At 37.3% G+C, this 18,908-nt stretch overlaps 1 protein-coding gene across 1 annotated transcript in view; it reads left to right on the top strand.

The window, feature by feature from the left end:
* The window catches only part of gask1a (golgi associated kinase 1A), a 40,101-nt gene extending 35,667 nt beyond the window's left edge, over positions 1 to 4,434 (top strand). The window contains exons 4-5 of the mRNA XM_052143777.1: positions 2,004 to 2,107; positions 2,739 to 4,434. Coding sequence (XP_051999737.1) covers positions 2,004 to 2,107; positions 2,739 to 2,943 — 309 coding nt within the window. The 3' untranslated portion in view covers positions 2,944 to 4,434. The remainder of the gene's footprint in view (positions 1 to 2,003; positions 2,108 to 2,738) is intronic.
* The last annotated feature ends 14,474 nt before the right edge of the window (positions 4,435 to 18,908 follow it).

The raw sequence follows: 18,908 nt of genomic DNA, 5'->3' as shown, positions 1-18,908 counted from the left end.
CCTTGTAATATTGCATTCTGAATTGTGATTGGTCTTCATCAAACATGGCCTTATATGCACTCATGTTTTCTTCAGGAAATGCATTAAAGTGGTTTTCATCTGTTTTAACATACTGTATATAAAAATAAAATGTTCTAAGCTGTACCAGTAAATCTGCTCTTCAGAGAAGCAGTGCTGTTTGTTATGGCATTGAGCTCTGTAGAAGGATAATATGTTTCAAGTTATCATCAAGTTATATTGACTGGCCCCACAACAAGGTCACATAGTTGGCAATATTGGTTTCCTACCAGAACAGTGTAGTACATTTTTCCTCTCATTCTGTGTAGTAGCTTTCCAATATCAAATGTAATATCTTTCTAACAGCTCTGGAGATCATGAAGTTTAAGTCCCAACTCAAACATAAATTTCCCTTATACAGCCATGGCCAAAAGTATTTGCAGTGACATATATTTTGTGTTTTGCAAAGTTTGCTGCTTCAGTATTTGTAGATTATTTATTCAGATGTTTCTATGGTATACTGGAAAACAATGATATGTTTTTCATAATTTTTAAAGGCTTTTATTGGCAAAAACATTCAATATATGCAAAGAGTCCATATTTACAGTGTTGACCCTTGTTCTTCATAACATCTGCAATTTGCTCTGGCATGCTGGATATCAGCTTCTGGGCCAAATCCTGACTGATGCCGATCCATTTTTGACTTATTAGTGCTCGGAGTTGATCACAATTTGTGGGCTTCGGCTTGTCCACTCGCCTTTTGAGGATTGACCACAGGGGGATTTGCTTGGCCACAGATCCAAAATATCAATGTAATGATCACCGAGCCACTTCAGTATAACTCTTTCCTTGTGACATGGTGCTCCATCATGCTGGAAAATGCACGGATCATCTCCAAATTGCTCCTGGATTGTTGGGATAAATTGCTCTTGCAGGATGTTTTGATACCATTCTTTATTCATGGCAGAGTCTTTGGGCAGAATTGTGAGAGAGCCCACTCCCTTGGATGAAAAGCAACCCCACACGTGGATGGTCTCAGGATGCTTCACTGTTGGCATAACACATGGTAGCGTTCACCTTTTCTTCTCTGGACTATCGATTTTCCAGATGTCCCAAACAGTGTGCAGGAGAATTCATCAGAGAAAATATCTTTGCACCAGTCTTCTGCTGTCCAATCCTTGTACTTCCTGCAGAATTTCAATCTGTCCTTGATGTTTTTCTTGGATAGAAGTGGCTTCTTTGCTGCCCTTGCTCTTGACACCAGGCCATTGTCCAAAAGTCTTAGCCTCATTGTGCATGCAGATGCACTCACACCAACCTGCTGCCAATATTGAGCAAGCTCTGCACTGGTGGTGACATGATTGCATAGCGGACTCCTCAAGAGGAGACGGTCCTGGCACTTGCTGGACACTCTGGGACATCCTGAAGCCTTCTTCACTGCAGTTGAACCTCTCTCCTTGAAGTTCTTGATGATCCGGTAAATGGTTCTTTCAGGTGCAATATTCTTTGCAGCAATGTCCTTGCATGTGAGGCCATTTTGATGCAAAGTGATGATGGCTGCAGGTCTTTCTTTAGAGGTAACTATTGCTAACAAGAACACAATGATTGAAGCACTTCTTCACTCCTTTTAGAGCAATCAGTCTGCTATTATAATCCAATCAGAATGATAGAGTGATTTCACCTGACTACTCGTTCACACTTTCCCAAGTGCTGCTGATATTTTTAGTGAAATTATGTTAGCTGGTCATTTTGTGCCAGGACCAAAAAACAGTGCATTTTGGGTTTTTGTGATAAAATAAAAATACAATTTGGCCAATGAAGCTTTTTACAATTACTTAAAAGGCATCTGATCACTCTGCACAATTATCCAGAAACAATGTGAATCAACACCACAGCAAGTGAAGCAGAAAGCTTTGCGAAACACAAAAATTGATGTCACTGCCAATACTTTTTGCCACGGCTGTGCTTAAAACCCTGAAGGTAAACTGAGCAACCTCTATCTATAGGTTCGGAAGACAGATCCATCAAGATTGGTCTTTATTGACAATGCTGGCAGACCTCATCAACCTCAAGACAATCTTAACTTCAGACTGGTTAAAGGTATTGATGAGTAAGTACAAATATTTTTAAATATTTATGCTTTTGTTTAAATCAACTAGGCTTTTTACAGTGTTATTGCATGTACATATGGGTGGGGTAGTTTAGGCTACCCAAGTAACTGTAATCTAATTACATTTTTACAGACAAAGTAGTATAATATATTACATTTAAAATTCTTAATGTGATTTTTTGATGAAGTAATCAGTTAAATAATCTGAATACAATTGTACACCTACTTTCTGTAAATTAGGCTTATTTAGAATGCACCTTATTCACAAAAGTCAGCACAATTTGCCATGCTTTAACCCCCAATGGAAAACTGAAAGATGTGGCATGCACTCATTTTTGGATGTGGTTGCGTCATAAACTGATTTGCTTGATTTCTTCAGTGAACAGTGTGCCAAAACAATGCAGACAGCGCATGCAAATAAACACTGCTATCAGCGGTCAATTGAGGGATCAGTGAATCCTTCCATTATGTTTACAAATACAATTTTCAGAGCAAGGATGTTGATTTAGAATCAGTTTTCTTCCTCTCTGACTAATCATTGTATACCAATATACTCATCCAGCATTTAAATGTGAAGAGAATTTTACCCATTTGTAGCATACACTGTAACAGTGTATTTGATGATTGGCAGGTTTCCAGAGCAGGCCATTTCAGTGCTACAGTCAGGCTGTCTAGAGAGGATGCTCCTGTGGTCCCTTTCTGTGGATCGTGAATTCTGGGTGAGCAGAGGAGGAACATCCAGTCTCAGATCTCTCATCCAGCATGTGGAGCAAAGAGCCAAGGCCTTGTTGCTACATATACAAGAGAAGAAACTGAAACTTAACACAGACATATGACACTCTCATGAAGAGAATCTCTTATACTGTAAAAAAACAATTACTGAATGAAAGGTTTACAGAAATGTTTTGAATTGTCCATATTCATTTATGTGACTGTTTCAATGTGTGTTTGTTTTTCTGTTTAGAAAATCATGCATGGCTATGAATTCTATGCCAGTATGTCTTCACTTTCAGAGAAAATGTTGACACAATCACAAAAACTGATACTAAAACCCTATAAGAAATACAGTTGTCGCAAAAAGTATTTGGACACTTAAGCCAAACTGAAAAATCTCTTATGATTGACTTGAATGTCTTTGTATTAAATAATAAAATATCAAACCAAGTAGCATTTTCTTTTTTAAAGGAAGGTACCACAAACACACTTTTTAAACTAAGCAGTATTTGGACACTTTCTGGCTGACAGGCTTAGTTGAACATAGTTATAAACAGGTTACTATGTGTGAACTTGAGATGAACTGACTTTATATATCCAGTTAAAATATCCTTGAGACCAGCTGGCTCAAAGTCATTGCAAAATGACTGTTTTCTAATGCATTGAAATTCATTGTTTTTTTTAACCTAAGTATTCAAATACTTTTTGGGGCCACTGTATGTAGAGTATAAATATGCATGAATCTATGTACAAAAAGTTTATGCATAGAAATTCCTTTCGGTTGATTGATTTGAATTGTCCAGATTCATTTATGTGGGTGTCTCGAAGTGCGTTTGTTTTGCTGTTAAGATTAAGAATGTCATACAAATGAAACAAGACAGCTAACATGAATGGAGGCAGTGAGATTTATCGATTTTTGAGTCAATTTGGCTAATCAGGGTTGACAATCCTTGAACTGTGATTAATATATATGAGATGCTCTCAACATCTGAGAGAAGAGAATCCAGATGGTCATTTGCAAAGCAGGACTAATGCAAGGGCCTGTCACTGTAAGAGACTTACTCCACAACTGGTGCTTTAATTCAGATGTAAACCATCTTGCTTCTCTTTCTGAAGTGAAATGAACTGACATCTGAAACATAAATGTGGAGTTTATTTTGTAAACCTTCAAAACCAAGAAAACACATGCAGGGATAAAAGCTAAATCTTTAATGAAGTCTGCTTTACGTGCAAAGAAGGGAGGTAGAGGACTATGAAACTGCAGTGTGGACTGAAACTGAACCCTCTCCAGGTAACATTATGCTGATGCCCAAAGGCACAGTTATGCACAAAATTGAAGTCTGAATTTGTGCTCGCATCTGCTCTATTATTATGATTATACATAAGTCAAAGAGCTTTGGTTACTGAGTTCCTAAATAGAATCGGAGGCAAATTCACATCACAGAAGCACACTTTTGTATGCCGTGTATGAGCGCAATCCAGTTAAACCATGTACTGAAATAGTGCTGTGCCATTTTTAAATTTGTGTTCTGTTTCTGAATTTGAGATTTGTCCTCAAGAAATTACATTTATTAAGTATTTCAAGAATGGTAAACAATAAAATAAAATCTAAATCAACAGATCTCTTGTACATCTGTTCAATCCGAGCCAGACATGGCTAGTTCCATTACTTGGATGTCTTTTTGATTTTGACTTTGTCTGAACACATTTGCTAACTTTAAAATAACCCAGAGACATCCACCAGATATCAGTTCCTAAAAACAAATGAATAGTGTGAGTCTTGGAGTTTAGAGGAGCTATATCCAGCCAATCTGATAATCTTGTCACTTTCTATAAGCCTCATACTTGATCACACATTTGGAGATTATGGTCATGCAGAGGGGGAATAAAATAAATTATACCAGCAAAACATTAGATCCCCCCTTTCATCCAGTTTAAAATCCCAAAAGCCTCAGTTACATTTGCCTAATGTGGGCCAGAAATTCCTGCCTGTGTTCTGCTTCCAATTTCACTTCAGACTGACTGCCTCCTTTTAAGAGAGTTCATCAAACAGCAGAGATTTGTAAAGCCTGAAAACATCATATTTGACTTGCATAGATGCAGAACGCACATATGATTAATATCTTTAAAAAAAAGTAACATGCCAATATTATATCTAAAACTGCAGGGAAATTTTATAGTAAAAAAGATGGTCTAGAAGGGAACCCTTGATCTGAGAAAAGTCTGGCGAGTCACATGCAACATTCCAACCCGGTCTCGTGACAATTCGTATTAATTCGTACAACATGGCAAAATTGTATTATATCATACGACTTGCCTCATATGAAAACATACAACTTTTATTCACATATACACCAACCAATCAACAAACACATTTTAAAATCGATACAATCCACGCATCAACTTTTTGCTGGCCTCATATCCAAAACTTTCTTTTAAAAAGGAAACGTCTGTGAAAAAATGTGTAACGCATTGTGCAATAATAACACGGCAATGGTTAGGTTTAGGTTTGAGATGTGGGTTAGGGGTTAAACTTATGATAAATCACCATAACGATACATCAAAACACAGCAGTTTCTCTTCTATGCAACAAAATGTATGTTTTGTATAAGCCAACTCATAAAATGTATTTTGATTTCGCCATCTCATACTATTATTAGGATTTGTCATGGATCTGGTAGGACATTCATTCACTTTGTTTATTATGAATTTTTGGAGTCCCACCGAAACTCCAGACCTACCCCTACCCTTTTACCTAACCCTAAACCTAACCCTAACATTAGTAGCAGCAAACCCATTTCTCCGAAATGGTACATTTGTGTTAAAAACATTCTAATGCCATCTCCAAATAATGTTAGAAGTTTAAAAGTTGCTATTTTAAAAAGGGTTATGGTTTGTTTTGTCTTAATAATCATATCAATATCGATCAACTGTACAGATGGTTTCCAGCCTCTCCAGATCACCCATTTACTATTGTAGGAACATACTTTACAAAAAACACAAGCAATTAGGTTTGGGATCGATGCCTTTTCACGCATTCAATAATCTGAATATTTTCCAGATGATTATCAACATATAACAGGATTTATTTTTTTTCAGATATAAATAGGGCTGCTTGTTGCAGAATAGTCTTTGTCTTTTCAAACATATTTCTCAACACAACTTTGGTAAAGTGTGAAAGACAGGGTCACACACCGGACGCCTCTGGCAGACATGATACATTCTAAAATTAGAAACAATGACACATTTTCTGCAAAAGTACGAACACATTGGCAACGCTCAGTGTCAACATTCTGAAGAGCCATGGAGCGCAACTTGCAAAATTTGACCCAAATCATTATGAAAGGACAAAGATCATTTCTCTAGCAATCACTGGATGATATATTGTTTATATGAATCTTTCATGTAGCCTACACAACGTATTTGCAGTTACAATTATGTCGTTTTGTGGTTTGACAGCATGAATGATAGACCTATTCAAGGCTAAATACAGACTAATTGCATAATAAATATTGCCATTTCTAATCATTTAGTTTGAGCAGTTTCATACACTAACCTGCAAACTCATCAACGTCACTATGTTCATTCTTGAAGTAGTACCAAAACGTTCTGCTTTGGACTGGAAACTGCTGCGCCGCATCAGCTTGTGTGTGTGTGTGTGTGTGTTCTTCAGTAAATGTTATATTACCCTCTTGTGGTCTCCCAACACTATTATGCCAGACTGTTAAACTGAGGCCAACCATGTGAATTAATCGGTTATCATTTGCAAAGGAGGCTGTGGAACACCGGTGCTGGAACAAAAACATTCATTTCTGCTTAGAACACACTAAATGAAAAACATTTAGTTTTAATCCCTGTTTTAAATGACTATGTTGTTTTGTGCTTGCTATATATCGTTTTTGACTATAAATAATAACAACTGTAAAATGAATAGAAGTGTTCAATATTGCTCTATTACTGGCTCAAAATAATAATCTTTTAACAAAATACAAAATATTTTCTAGTAATTATGCAGATTCTGCAGCTCAGGCTGGTCTGAGTCCCTGGGCAAATGTGTTAGTCCACCCACTTCTCTAAGTGTCCACTCAACGGGATTTTGCAAATTATAAATGAGGACAACTTGATTACCTTCGTCTTACAAGGTCAGGATAAAAAGCATAAAATATAAAACTACAAGCACTCTCACCATTAGAGTGGTGATGATCAAGCCATTATTGCAGGACGTTTTTTCAGAAGAACATGTGAGCGGAAAGTAGAAATCTCTGCCATGTATTACCCGAACTGGATCCATTTTACTCGTAACATCATTTTAATTAATATTTAACATGGGAGTGATTAAAATAATTTAAATGTGAGATTAAGGAAGAAAAATGCAATTACCAAGATGAAAGTGTGCGCCTTTCTAACCTCTTTTTTCTTATGGTGTCTGTTGACAAGAAAGCACATGATGCATTCTTTTCCCCTGGGTGTAGATAAAAGCTTTATCAAAGCCTCACACAGTAAAACTACAGTTGAGTTTTTATAAGAATTTCTCAGAGTAGTTATAGCTTGTTAAATAGGGCAGCTTTATCTCAGCTTGTCTCAAACAAGAAATGCCAATAGATATTTGCATACAATAATACATATTATAATATTACCCAGAGTAGTCTTTTAATGTAATACTTACTATACTTACTACTACACCACTACTCAATAATGACCACATGTTATTAGTATTGCTTGCAAGGTAAACATTTTTAACTGTTTAAAATGTTCTTAAATTCCGGCTTAATATGCAGAGACAACTCAGTTGGGGGGAAACTCATATCTACTGCAAGATCAGTAATCAATTGGTTGATCCCCCTCCAAATATGTCGACACTACCTCCAATTGCAGCTTATTGACAAGAGGTATCCAGTATCTTTTCTATGCAATTGTGGCATAGCTAGACCTTGTCTGACAGACCTGAATCCCCAAATCTTTTTTTAGTAGCTCCGAATGTTTTTTTAAATTAAAAATGCAATAAAAAAAAGTAAGGCTTAATGTTCATTAATCAGTGTACAAAAGCAACAAGACAGGCTGCAATTCTGGCTTTAAATGTAAATTAATTACGATCAGTGAGCCCAACTTGCATTAATTGGCAGTTCGCACTTTGACTTTTACCTGCTGTTCATGCTCAAGTTCATCAGACACTTTATGAATGCCACAAGTGGGAGCTTTCTATTTTCTCTCACTGGTGTGCAGCTTTTCTGCACTGAGGTTTTATTATCCAAGCCTGATTTCTAAATATATAATCTATAAGCAATCCACACACCAAGTAGATTTTAATGTATGCACCAGTCAACTTGTTCAGTTATTCAGGTTTTGTCAGGAGCCGGTGCGCGGGAAAAAAGAATGTTTAATACAGTGGAATTTTGTCATATGCAACTCAAAATAGCAGCACAGCATAAACCTAAATACAAAGATTTTAAAATGATAAATCTCACATTAAAGTCAAACAAAACTGATCAAACTGTCAGTGCCTGTATATACGCTCTGCCCGAGCTGGTTCACATTTCCATGTCATGTGGGTGAAGTTAAACTGTTTCATTTAAACAGCCTCTTTGGGGTGCCTTCATTTTTAAATGGTTTAAAATCAAATTACATTGAACTTGTCTAATTATTGTACTTAAATCTGCACACCAGAGCAAAAGGGAAAAAAACACTGTCTTACCGTTTATCAAGTGTTGAAACTTTGCTTTGTTAAAAACAACCTGGAATATATTTGTACTTTACCTGGTGATCACATGATGGTGTTTTATTGCCAGGTAAAAAAATATATATATATTATTTAGATAATAATCATAATATTTCATGAATAATGTAAAAATTATGAGAATTAAATTGAAGCATTGTGAGATTAAAGTCATTAAAATTTGAGAATAAAATCTTAGAATTATGATATTAAATTTCATATGAGAATAAAGTCAAAATTAAAGGGAATAAATCTCAATATTAGACACGAGTCAGCAGCTTCATTAATGCAAGAGATGGATGTGGAGGATGTAGATAAATCATTGTCTTTATTTTAGATTAAGCAATAAAGAAATCCTTGGTCATTTGGCTCATCAGCACAGAGTTATTAGTATCCGGACTCTGCAGCGGTTATGTAGGAAATTATATTTATTCAGGAGAAAGAACCAGACAGATTTGTGCAGTCCCGCTCAGCATTGATATCGTGTTATCTTCTCTAAACTCTAAATTCTGTAACTGAGAGGATGTTACCACAAATAATGTCTTAAAATGGACCTATATAATTCACAGCAGTTCCAATTTTTTTCAGCTTCACTTGAGTGTGAGCCTATTACTTGTGCCTCCCTTGACAGGCGCCCACATGTTGAAAACTCCTGTACTAATGCGCACCTCATTCATGAACAGAGAGCTCACAAAATCATCCCACAAATTCAGCTTGGTTGCATAGCCGAGTTATCTCGCTGGTTAGTGGTGTTGTATGTAAGACCCAGATGCTCCTCTGTGCTGTTCTCCACCACATCACTTTGATGTTCATTTCCTTTCAATTTATTCTCAAAATACTACAAGTTTAATCTAATTTATTCTCAAAATATTACAGATTTAATCGAATTTATTCTCAAAATATTACAGATTTAATCTCATACTGGTTCGTATTTATTCTCTGAATTTTTACTTTATTCTCGAAATATTATGATAAATGATAATTGCTCAAATTTAAGCAACTAAATTACTTACATTTTATTGTTAGCATTAGTTCCTGCACAATAAACAAATGAGCCAACAAGAAGTAATTTTCCTAAACACTCTCGCAGCAAAATCGTAAGGATTCATAAGGCTTTTCTAAATTTGGCAAATTAATTTGATATCGTACGACTTTCACTACAGGCAGCCTTACCTTTGCTTATATAAAGGTCTGAACCAGTATCAGTGTTGATACCTAATATAGGCCATAGTATAGGATACTTAATATAGGCCATAATTGTTATTTGACAGATAGGGTGGTCATTTTTTAAGTCATGGAAGGAAGGATTATTCTTTTTATTTTTTAATAAAGCCCCAGATCTTACTGAAGTCTAGCAATGCCCCAGAACTTTTCACCCACAGTGGAATATACAACTGACTATTAAAAAAAATTATGAAAACACACACCCATAGACTTACATTGAAAGAAGGATTGAAGCCAGAATATCATAGGGACCAGAATATCAGACACTTGAGAGTGGGGTTTTGATTTTCCAGACACCCACAACACACTAACAACCACATAGCAATACCCTAGGAACCACTCACAACACCCTACCATTGTAGTCCTGCCAATGTTTTTCACCAGGAAATGTAAAAATCTAGTTTTAACTTAATTATAATTTTGTAAAACTACATGGGATCTTAGAGGATCTTAGCTGTGAATCACCAACACTCGTATTTATATTTATTGTTCTACCACTAGAACTTGAAATTCTGCCATAAAACCAATCATGTGCTTGGAAAAATAAGTTGCTAGAGCATAAGAGATGAGAGTGTGTATTCTTCTGGAAAGTACTAGGGACCAAAATGTTATTTTTATTAGCAGTACAGCTCATTAAATCTAATACTCATTGCTCTCTGGAAAGAATTAACTAACTCCTTCATTTGCCAGCTTTGAGGCATTAAGCAGTTATGACTGGTCGAATCAACCTCTGCCTGGCAAAGGAGTTTTCCTGTTATTGAAGATAGTCCAAAATTCACGTTTACCGTATGTGACAGGGCTGAGGGCAGAGGGCGGGGCCGGGTCGGGATATTACATACCCGGTCCCTTATCAGTCTAATTAAGCCTCCGAGAGGGATAAAGGCCAACTGCGGATGGTGGTGCAATAGAGAGAGTGATTGTTTACGGGCAGCTGTCCGTCGTGTGTTGATGTTTGTGTTATGTTTACGTTTTTCATTAAAATATTATTTATATTGTCAAGCCGGTTCTCGCCGCCTCCTTTCCCTTATATCCCTTTACACCATACATTATATTTACAATATTAAAATGTGTAAAATGTGACACCGTATGTGATGAATTCCAAAACCACTGCTTGGCATTGTACTATATTCCAAGTCTGAAGCAATATGAAAACTACGATACGATAATCAAATTAAACCATCCCTGATATCAAATATGGCGGCTATGTTGACAACACCAAACCTCGTTGGTTCTCATTGTGTTTTGTGATCAAACGTCATGACATTCATGTAACAAGAACCAATGATGATTGACATTATCAATGTAGCTGCTTTGATTTCAACTCTTTATTAAAGATTTCATTAAATGTTATTTTTTGGTTTATTATTCTTTCAAAATTCATGTCTTATAACACAATCATATTGACCACTTTATTGTCCTGAGACACAAACACGACTGCTGTGTGCATTTTCTGGTTGCACCTAATTATGGAGCCCTTTAAGTGACCTTTGTGGGGGGAAAATCCAGAGATTTATGCATGTGCAAGTTTCTCGTGTGGGCGCCCATATATATATATATATATATATATATATATATATATATATATATATATATATATATATATATATATATATACACACACTCACCTAAAGCATTATTAGGAACACCTGTTCAATTTCTCATTAATGCAATTATCTAATCAACCAATCACATGGCAGTTGCTTCAATGCATTTAGGGGTGTGGTCCTGGTCAAGACAATCTCCTGAACTCCAAACTGAATGTCAGAATGGGAAAGAAAGGTGATTTAAGCAATTTTGAGCGTGGCATGGTTGTTGGTGCCAGGCGGGCCGGTCTGAGTATTTCACAATCTGCTCAGTTACTGGGATTTTCACGCACAACCATTTCTAGGGTTTACAAAGAATGGTGTGAAAAGGAAAAACATCCAGTATCGCGGCAGTCCTGTGGGCGAAAATGCCTTGTTGATGCTAGAGGTCAGAGGAGAATGGGCCGACTGATTCAAGCTGATAGAAGAGCAACTTTGCCTGAAATAAACACTCGTTACAACCGAGGTATGCAGCAAAGCATTTGTGAAGCCACAACACGCACAACCTTTAGGCGGATGGGCTACAACAGCAGAAGACCCCACCAAGTACCACTCATCTCCACTACAAATAGGAAAAAGAGGCTACAATTTGCAAGAGCTCACCAAAATTTGACAGTTGAAGACTGGAAAAATGTTGCCTGGTCTGATTAGTCTCGATTTCTGTTGAGACATTCAGATGGTAGAGTCAGAATTTGGCGTAAACAGAATGAGAACATGGATCCATCATGCCTTGTTACCACTGTGCAGGCTGGTGGTGGTGGTGTAATGGTGTGGGGGATGTTTTCTTGGCACACTTTAGGCCCCTTAGTGCCAATTGGGCATTGTTTAAATGCCACGGCCTACCTGAGCATTGTTTCTGACCATGTCCATCCCTTTATGGCCACCATGTTCCCATCCTCTGATGGCTACTTCCAGCAGGATAATGCACCATGTCACAAAGCTCGAATCATTTCAAATTGGTTTCTTGAACATGACAATGAGTTCACTGTACTAAAATGGCCCCCACAGTCACCAGATCTCAACCCAATAGAGCATCTTTGGGATGTGGTGGAACAGGAGCTTCATGCCCTGGATGTGCATCCCACAAATCTCCATCAACTGCAAGATGCTATCCTATCAATATGGGCCAACATTTCTAAAGAATGCTTTCAGCACCTTGTTGAATCAATGCCACGTAGAATTAAGGCAGTTCTGAAGGTGAAAGGGGGTCAAACACAGTATTAGTATGGTGTTCCTAATAATCCTTTAGGTGAGTGTATATATATATATATATAGAGAGATAGATAGAGAGAGAGAGAGAGAGAGAGAGAGAGAGCGCAAATGGTTTTCCTAAAAATGTATGTCCACACATGTGAACAGAGGGACTAAGTTGTGAAGTTTCTAAATAATATCAAGCTATTGAAAGTAAGATTTTTTAGTTTTTAATCAAATAGTTTATTATGTTTCTTGGAGTATTGGTTATTAATGTTTTTGAGACAGAGATATTACAGCTGATTTTCTTAAAGCAGCTTTGGAACAATGTATATCGGGAAAAGCACAAATAAAAAAACTATACAAATAAAAATTATTTGACTATATTTACTTTTATGTTACAATGTTTTTTTCTACTTTGGCAACAAAATCTCAATGTTTTCACTTTGCACTGTCAAACAAACAAGTGATAACCAGTGTTGAAGCATTTTTACCAATCAGAAATTAGCATAATTACTTATGAAAGAAGTAATAGCCAGCATCGTCCAATCACTGCCAAAATAAAATGATACATTATACATTCTGAATCTATGTATTGATTACCATTGTCCCATGCTTGCCAACCATGTTGAGTGGTCCAAACATCATCTGCAGCCTGAAACTTTTGATAGGAAGTTTGAATTAACTTTCAAAAAGAAATAAATTAATAAATAAATAAAGGATGCTTCCTTGCGCCCTATTTAGTGATTGACTTAACCTCCAGTGTGGTTTCTGTCTGCACTGGTCTCAGAACAGTTCAAATGCACCTTATTTTCATCCTAACTCCATATAAAGCCTCTGAAAGCTATATATTTTTTCTTAATATGATAATGCACAGTAAATATAAAACCTTGTGCTATTGTACACTATGGTGTACATTGTGTTTAGCAGCATAGCCAGGATATTCTTCCAAAGTCAGTCATGGGTTAGTATAATAATTTCCCTTTTTGTGTGAACTAGTCCTTTAAAAAAAAAGGACTAGTTTTTTTTTTCTTTCCACCTGTTGATGTTTATGACAAACATCGTCAGAATATTTAAGTTTTAAAAGTAGCCAAAGTTCCAAGTTATGTTCCTAGTACACAGTGATCTCCAAGAGCAGGCTGCTATCTCTCTGCTGTCTCCGCTTTCCTTGTTGCTGATGTTTAATGCAAGACATGGTTATCCTATTAACCCTAGTCAGGAGACACATTTACCTAATTGGCCCACACACTCTCACTGCGAAATTGTAAGGATTCATATGACTTCCTAATTTGGCAAATCTTATGACTGCACTTGTATGATTTCCTCCGAATTTCACTACAGACAATGACGTCGCTGGACATCGTTTCTAATACGCGTTAGATTTAGATAAGGAGTTCAGTTAAGAGCGTAATATTAATAAGTATGTCCTTAATGACTTGTGCACAAAACTCGCGCTTACTTCCGCATTACACATCCGGGCATTTGTATGTGATAAAATTGTTCAAATTCATACGAACAAACTCGTACGAAATCATATGAAATTGTCAGCTCGTAAAATATGTATGAATTTTAATGAGACTGGATTGAATTGTCACTATCTACTCTTAGAGCAAACATTTTTTAAAAGAATAGATATTGCAAAAATGAAAATTCTGTAATTGAATTACCCTCATATCGTTTGAAACCCATAGGTTTGGAATGATGATGTAAATTTGAGTCTGTGCTTCAGAAGATTTAGATAGATGGTCTTTATTGTCCCAGAAGGAAATTATTTTTTCAGTCTGCCCCACAAACACAAAACATACAGATACCCACATTACATCATATGACATATAACATAAATTCCCCTGCCCCAACCCATCTACATGCATTCAAAGATTAGTGCAGTCGAGTTAATTGGTTCAGAGCAGCAATGGCTAATGGGACAAAACATCTGCCAAAGCAAGCTCGTTCCCATTTTAGAGTCCTGTATCTGCAAACAGAGGGTAGCAGTGTAAAAAAAAAATCGATTCAGTGGGTGATCAGTGTCATTTTCTATTACTTTTGCAGATGTGCGATGACTCTGTCATTAATATCTGAAAGTCTAGGAGTAGATAGGCTGATGATTTTGGAGGCTATGTGTGAGTGATTTTGCTTTTGTTGGAAATGGTTAACATTGTGAAGAAACCAGAAGAGCAGTGCAACAAGATGGATTGAATTATGCTTTTATTAAGCAGCAGCAGAAGGTGGGGGGGTAACAGACAAGAGCTCTGAGTTTGCATATTACGTAAAGTCTTTGCTGTGAACACTTTTGGATGGCAGTGATATATGTTCATTGAAACTTCATTAACTATGATGAGTCCAAGATATTTGAAACTGCCGATCTGTTCAACTGGCTGTCTGTGGATAATTGTGTGGTGTAGTTTAGTCCAGGGTGGGATGCGTTTGATGTGTGAATGACCAGTTCTTTTGTTTTATCCACATTCGTTTGGAGGTATTTGTAAGAGCACCATTTTGTGAAGTGAAAGATTGAGTGTTGGTAGGCTGTAACAGAGTTCTTTTCGTTGAATAGTCCCAGTATGGCAGTGTCATCAGAGTATTTGTAGTATGTGGTGACGGGTGACTGACTAATGCAGTCATTTGTGTAGAGGGTGTACAGAAAGGGACTGAGGACACAGCCCTAAGGGGTGATGGTTGAGGATTTGAAATAAACTGTATAGCATAAGTCATAAATAAAACTCTGATGCTGCTTTTTGTAGGCCTTTTGTCTGGAGCTTAACAGCTCCTGGTGATAATTAACTTTCGTATTGCAAAAAATGTGCAGCGATTCCATAAAACAAAATATACTTTTGCGTTTTATTGAAAAAAATAAGAACACACAGGTTTGGAACAACATAATATTTTTGCCATATTTACCCATTATTTTTTAATGTAATTCATAGAATTCCCCTCCAATCAAATTTTTCAGCCTACTACATACTGATGAAGCAGGTCCCATGTCTCCTAATTAAAAGCTGTTTAAATAGTCATTTGGAATTAAACACAAAGCTCAATTCAGCCTTTACCCTTTGAGACAAAGACAGTATGCTCCCAGTTGCTTGTTGTTTTAGTATTTGATAAATATTTTGCATGGTATTTAAAGGGATAACAATGCTGTACAATACCTCGATGTTGTGTTCTGTTATAGTGTTCCACGAGCTCTGCCCTCTGGAGATCCTCTCTGATGCAAATAAGTGTCCTTAAGGACTTTACCTTAGAGTGTTGCCATGACAATTAGCAGTCAGCTCCAGGCTTCCTCTCAGGTTTATTGTGCCAATGTGATTGATAGATCCTGTGACAGTAACAGGTGAGACAGCTATTTGCCTGCTCTCGATCTCTCTCGTTCCTCAGCTTTAATGAGAGTTTACAGAGTTAGCAGAGGCTCATTTTAAACCAGGATCTCAGAACAAAATGTAAAGTATACAAGAGGGAAGCTCACCTGCAATATAGTTTTTTATTGTTTTATAAGGATCCCCATTAGCGGATGCCATGGGGGTCACCTAATCTTCCTGGGGTCCAAACATGACATACTTCACATAACATTACATACACATTAAATTACATTACCATACTTTACACCAGATTTTTTTTTTTTCAAAGAGTTAGTCTTTAAGCTGGGTACCACAATGTGACCATTACCAGCAAATCTGGTGTTGTGGTTATGTGTGTCCTAGCAGTAAACTATTTATAAGAAAACCATCATAAACTAATAAAAAAAATAAAAAATTGTTAAAGTTTGAAATCACTATTGACTCTTTTATTCACCAAAATGCATTAAGTAATGACATTACTGCAATTACAGCAAATAAACCTAATAATCCTTATATGGAAATTGGTCCGTGGTCTGTCTAAACTGGCCATATGATCTCAACAAGTGTGCCAAGCAACAGGTAGAAAAAAGTAGCCTTTTGTCAAAGATTGATGTCCAGTTTCAATGCATGCGAATAGCTTTCTACACACTTTTGTTTGTTTTTGTATTGCACCTAATTGTTTCAGTGATGCTCATTGTAAAGCGACCTTGAGTTTGGGGAAAGGCGCTATATACATAAAACTGTTTTGCAAAATAACTTTCCTACCTTTTTATCTGTGAATAGTTGGAAGGTTAATAATGATGATTTCCAGATGGGCCCGTGTAGCTCAGCGAGTATTGATGCTGACTACCATCCCTGGATCCAGGGTGTGCTGAGTGACTCCAGCCAGGTCTCGTAAGCAACCAAATTGGCCTGGTTGCTAAGGAGGGTAGAGTCACATGGGGCAACCTCCTCGTGGTCACGATTAAGTGGTTCTCGCTCTCAATGGGACGGATTTGGGTAAGTTGTGCGTGAATCGCGGAGAATAGCATGAGCCTCCACATGCTGTGAATTTCTGCGGTGTCATGCACGATGAGCCATGTGATAAGATATGCGGATTGACGGTCTCAGAAGCGGAGGCAACTGAGACTTGTCCTCCGCCACCCAAATTGAGGTGAGTAACCGCACTACCATGTGGACCTACTAAGTAGTGGGAATTGGCATTCCAAATTGGGAGAAAAGGGGATAGAAATAAAAAATACAAATACAAATAATGATGCTTTCCTTTGTAGAGAACCCTGCGCATCCAAATCTTAGAGAAAAAGTGCAAAAGTGCGAACAAAGGGTAGTCAGAGTTGAAGTCAATGAAACCTAACCCTGACTTCAAACGCTGTGAGCTAAACTGTCTCCCCCTCTTTTTCAAATGGTTATTTTTTAAAGCATAAAGTCTAAATAATGAAAAGCACTACCAATTTAAAAATACATCAAAAAGAAATTTCCACTGATGAATGCCAATTCCAGGACTTAAGCATTATTCAGAAAGAATTAGTGTTCTCCGAGTAGGTTTGTTAAATGCGTGTTTTACCGACGTACTTTATGATGTTAATCCCACCAGAATTGAACACATCTGTTCGATATTTAATTTTTTATAATATAATTTTAATATTAACTGACAGACCTTAATTAACCCTAATTAATTCCTTACCTTATATATACACTCACCTAAAGGATTATTAGGAACACCTGTTCAATTTCTCATTAATGCAATTATCTAATCAACCAATCACATGGCAGTTGCTTCAATGCATTTAGGGGTGTGGTCCTGGTCAAGACAATCTCCTGAACTCCAAACTGAATGTCAGAATGGGAAAGAAAGGTGATTTAAGCAATTTTGAGCGTGGCATGGTTGTTGGTGCCAGACGGGCCGGTCTGAGTATTTCACAATCTGCTCAGTTACTGGGATTTTCACACACAACCATTTCTAGGGTTTACAAAGAATGGTGTGAAAAGGAAAAACATCCAGTATGCGGCAGTCCTGTGGGCTGAAAATGCCTTGTTGATGCTAGAGGTCAGAGGAGAATGGGCCGACTGATTCAAGCTGATAGAAGAGCAACTTTGCCTGAAATAACCACTCGTTACAACCGAGGTATGCAGAAAAGCATTTGTGCAGCCACAACACGCACAACCTTGAGGCGGATGGGCTACAACAGCAGAAGACCCCACCGGGTACCACTCATCTCCACTACAAATAGGAAAAAGAGGCTACAATTTGCAAGAGCTCACCAAAATTGGACAGTTGAAGACTGGAAAAATGTTGCCTGGTCTGATGAGTCTCGATTTCTGTTGAGACATTCAGATGGTAGAGTCAGAATTTGGCGTAAACAGAATGAGAACATGGATCCATCATGCCTTGTTACCACTGTGCAGGCTGGTGGTGGTGGTGTAATGGTGTGGGGGATGTTTTCTTGGCACACTTTAGGCCCCTTATTGCCAACTGGGCATCGTTTAAATGCCACGGCCTACCTGAGCATTGTTTCTGACCATGTCCATCCCTTTATGGCCACCATGTACCCATCCTCTGATGGCTACTTCCAGCAGGATAATGCACCATGTCACAAAGCTCGAATCATTTCAAATTGGTTCCTTGAACATGACAATGAGTTCACTGTACTAAAATGGCCCCCACAGCCACCAGATCTCAACCCAATAGAGCATCTTTGGGATGTGGTGGAACGGGAGCTTCGTGCCCTGGATGTGCATCCCACAAATCTCCATCAACTGCAAGATGCTATCCTAACAATATGGGCCAACATTTCTAAAGAATGCTTTCAGCACCTTGTTGAATCAATGCCACGTAGAATTAAGGCAGTTCTGAAGGCGAAAGGGGGTCAAACACAGTATTAGTATGGTGTTCCTAATAATCCTTTAGGTGAGTGTATATATATATATATATATATATACACACATAATGTTTATATAACCACGCAAGCATAAATCATTTGTTCTTTACACCTGTAACCTGGCTTGAACTGGTCTTTACATGTGGGACACAATGCACGCTTTCATCA

Source organism: Xyrauchen texanus, chromosome 15 (genome assembly GCF_025860055.1).
Source record: "Xyrauchen texanus isolate HMW12.3.18 chromosome 15, RBS_HiC_50CHRs, whole genome shotgun sequence".
Taxonomy (NCBI): Eukaryota; Metazoa; Chordata; class Actinopteri; order Cypriniformes; family Catostomidae; genus Xyrauchen; species Xyrauchen texanus.
The sequence above is the reverse complement of the archived record's forward strand: the minus strand, read 5'-3'. Positions and strand labels throughout refer to the sequence as shown.